The 3857-nt window shown below is 53.0% G+C and overlaps 1 protein-coding gene across 1 annotated transcript; it reads right to left on the bottom strand.

The window, feature by feature from the left end:
• Nucleotides 1-1989: 1989 nt before the first annotated feature.
• LOC100907607 (clotting factor B) lies at nucleotides 1990-3550 on the bottom strand. Its single transcript, XM_003742919.1, has 6 exons — nucleotides 3497-3550; nucleotides 3281-3372; nucleotides 2903-3070; nucleotides 2551-2803; nucleotides 2284-2455; nucleotides 1990-2181 (listed from the first exon to the last, which is right to left on the bottom strand). Exons 2-6 carry the CDS (start codon nucleotides 3361-3363, stop codon nucleotides 2051-2053), a joined length of 807 nt encoding a protein of 268 aa, XP_003742967.1. The 5' UTR covers nucleotides 3364-3372; nucleotides 3497-3550; the 3' UTR covers nucleotides 1990-2050.
• Between the last annotated feature and the right edge of the window lie 307 nt (nucleotides 3551-3857).

Genomic DNA, 3857 nt, shown 5'->3' with positions numbered 1-3857 from the left:
TGACAGCGGCAACATGCTGTTCCTGTACTCCCGACCCTCTACTCCCCGTCCTGCTATGGGGGTTCTCTAGCCGCTCGAGGAGTTTTGGTCCCAGGAGTGACGTAACCCGACCTCAATAGGCCGGATAGCGTAGGTACCGCGCTGGTCCCTTCGTTGTTCGCAGGTCCCTCTTCCTCCTCCTCGGAGCTCAATCCACCCCACCGACTCGTCGAGAACAAGGGGCTGCCGGTATGGCTTGCTCGTGAGGCTGCTGACTGGCTGGGCGGCTCGCTTGCTCACTCACTCGATGGCTAGTTTCTTTGCACGCAGATCGACAGGCGGCCGCTTTGTGCACCGCTGGCTTGCTAACTTAATAGCCGAAGAGAGATGAACAGCACACGCAATACAACGAGAAAGCGAAAAGAGAATAGATTTATTTCCAATGGCCCTTGTTGAACTCGATGAACTCGCCCCCAATGACAACAATGCATCAGCAAAAGCGATTTGGCGGTGAACGGTCAATCCCGTGAGCAATATTCTTGAAGCAGGCCAGATGGTCGCAAGCGGCCAGGGGAAAAATATGCTCACGAGATTCGGCCTATCGTTTTCCTTTCGATTCGCTCCATTCACCGATCCCTAGAAAATCGAATCGGTGAGCGGGGGCCCGATCGAAGCGCATAGCCCCGCAATCCTAGCGCCTGATTGTGTGATGTCCCTTCAGCGGCTACATGTTCTTATTTTCATTGGCGTGGCTGTTCCATGGCGGTCCCATATCGATTTGCCCTAGGATGCGATGCACCGGCTGCGAGGGCTCCTCATTAAGGAAGCACCCGTTCCACCTCGGAAGCCCAGACTCCAGACCGAGGCTTACTCCCAGTCTTTTCAGTTCCTCGGGGACTCATCCGTCGGCTGCGCACAGTGCACACACTACACAGCAGCCGTAGTCAGCATAAACAGACAGTCAAACACACTGACTGAGCCGGCTATTTCACGGTCGGAGAGGGCAGCTCGTTAATCGGAGCGAGGTGTGAATGGACACTCGTGCTCGATGAAATGCCGGTTCGAGAAGTCGGATTGTGTGGTGCGGTACGTTATCTCAGCCTCCGGTGTCGTTGGTGATGTGGTTCGACCAGAAATCGACTGAATCCTGGGGAGACTCGCATCCCAGAAATTTTCCGACCGTCACGAACGTGTCTGCCTGTCCATTAGGCTCAACAAGGCAATTCGGGCGAATGAGCCCTCTCGATGGCGAATTCCTCCGGGACGGTGACCGGACTCCGAACATTCAGTATTTCTTCGGAGGGTAATCCGGAGATGAAATTCTCGTTTGGGTACAACACATGCTCGCCAAGCTGTGGCTACCTCTAGATGTAGCCCGCCGGGTGGGGAGAGCAGAAACGAGGCAACCCGACACTTCGATGCCGAGTGGAGTGCAATTGTCGCGCGGATCTCGAGATGTAACTGCCAGATGGCTCGTCCGAGTACGGCACGGTCCCCACCCGCCGACCAGCTGAGCGAAAGACGGAGAAAACATCAAGGAATTCACAGAAGCTCGGAGCTATGTGAAATGTTTCTGAAACAGTAAGGGTTCTCACCAACAACGCTTCCCACAGAATGCTCTTCTGAGATTGAACATTGGATAACGATTGATTACCGCCCCTCGAGACGTGGTCAGCATTGAAATACCGAGCGAGCCCCGTCTGCTCCTCGGGGAGACACGTCATACGACTTGTCTTGTTGCCCCTGTCTTGTTGCCCCTGTAGGCACCATGTGACAATAATGATCGTATGATTCCGGGGGAATCGGGACTAAAAACGGCTGTTGTCGACAGCACGGTCACGAATCGAAATTCGTCTATTCGACCTTTATTTACATCAAGACACCCAGGGAAATTATCTCGAAACTATGTACAGACTCGGAGTACGTAATTGAGGCATGTTGGAGTCGGAGACTAAATACAGGACACAGGATAAGAACTATACGCATCATATACGTCGATAGGAACAAGTAATCATATGGATGATACCAAGGATCCTTCCGTTCAGAGGACTCGGTTAAGAATGAGATTGTATCAAGGCTTCATCATCCGCTCGAGCCAGCCCAGATATGGAGTGATCTTGGTGAAGAAACCGGGGAACTCTTGCGAGGTGCAGTTCTCGCGGAAAGTTGCGACCCCGGCCAGGACGAGTCGATTGTTTTTATCTGAAGCGGAATCCCCGTTGTGAGCTGTCGATCCCGTCTTGCTCGGGACCTTATTGCCAGATTCTGTTTCATCCAGTACGACTCCGGACTGGGAGAACTTACCGTTGACCACAACTGGAGATCCGTCGTAGGCGATGCAGTGACTCTGACGAGACCGCTTGTCGGTGCAGAGGTGCTCCATGCTCACGCCTCGGAGTAGCTTGCTCGACACTGTATTCTGGTATACTTCTTCGCAATCGGATCTTTTGGCAATTATTTGACGGGACATTGAGACCTAGATGGAGTTCCCGGTCTCAGATCATCACTCTGGGATTCGCTCCGGACTGGAGCTCCTCATAGCGGAATAAGATGTCTGAAGTGCGCGCTTACCTTCATATGACCGTTATAGATGGGCGTGTACTCGAGGACGTACGCCAACCGCTGATCGTAGGACTCCCCGGCAGTAGGCAGGCACACGGGAATCGTGTTGTTGTGCGCTTCGTGTTTCAGAGTCAAGAGCGCAATGTCGTCGTAGGCACTCCCTTCTCTATACAGAGGGAACTTGTCGATCCGTTCAATATCGAACTCTAGACCCGCTCGAGTGGTCTGACTTTCCGTCATGACCGAATAGTATCGTGGGTTCCTGAAATTCAGAAAACCGGGAATGTGACTGGCACAGTCTCGGAACGCAATGGAGCTCGACGGCAACTGACGTGAGGGAACTGAGACCCGCTGGACTCACATCGGTCTGTCATCGAAACAGTGAGCAGCGGTGATGAGATGGCGTTTGGACACGAGAGCGGCGGCACACATGAATTCCGCGTCGAGTTTCCGAGGCTTGAATTCCAAAATCGAAGCAATAAAAGGGTACTCCGGGAAATTCCCATCTCGGACGTCACGTCCATAGGTTCTGCGAATGGAAATATCACAGGATCGGTGAACAACGAAAGCGCTACACGGAGACGTTTCTTCCCGACTGCTTCACGGAGTCACGGAGAAATCCATCCGTATGTGCTCGAGGAGAATAGGGAGGAACGTCGGCAGAAACGCTCCGGAAGATGGGAGAACTATGATGGAACGGAGAATGAATCCTTCTGTATTTCAGTTTCTCTCGATTAACCTTCTGAGGCCGCATTCTGGGTCGTTCCTGACGCCGTCCGATACCACAAAGTCCACGAGGAACAGGCACAAGAGGAACCGCATTCCGAAAACCTATAAATTAGATTGGTCCGTTACACGAATTCTCGGGATTCCACCTGGCCTGCAACAGGATCACGTTTCTTCACACATCCGTACAAGAGCCGGTTTCACCTTCCGTTATTGTCAACTCACTGACCACGCAGGAAGTCCGACGACAACTGACTCGTGGCTCGTTTCTTCCCGAGCGGTCCGCGTTGACAACTCCAATCCGTGTTTGAAGATATACAGTGCTCTTTTATCAACTCCTCGCCACCATTGCCGGTCCGACTTCCCTTGCAGAGCTCTCCCGAGCTGTCAAGCTGTTGTGATTCAGTGTACGGTGCCTCGTTACACAATACTACTATTGGGCAGTGAATCGGGAGTAGGGTACAACTTGAAGGACGCGGACATCGGACGAGTTCAAGGGTCAAGGTGAGCACTGGGCGCGACGGAACCGCCGCTCCCGTTAAACGCTCACACCGGAGCAGGTTGCATTAATTGAGCTTTGCCGTTGGCCG

Source organism: Galendromus occidentalis, unplaced genomic scaffold (genome assembly GCF_000255335.2).
Source record: "Galendromus occidentalis unplaced genomic scaffold, Mocc_1.1 scf7180000077435, whole genome shotgun sequence".
Classification (NCBI taxonomy): domain Eukaryota; kingdom Metazoa; phylum Arthropoda; class Arachnida; order Mesostigmata; family Phytoseiidae; genus Galendromus; species Galendromus occidentalis.
The sequence above is the reverse complement of the archived record's forward strand: the minus strand, read 5'-3'. Positions and strand labels throughout refer to the sequence as shown.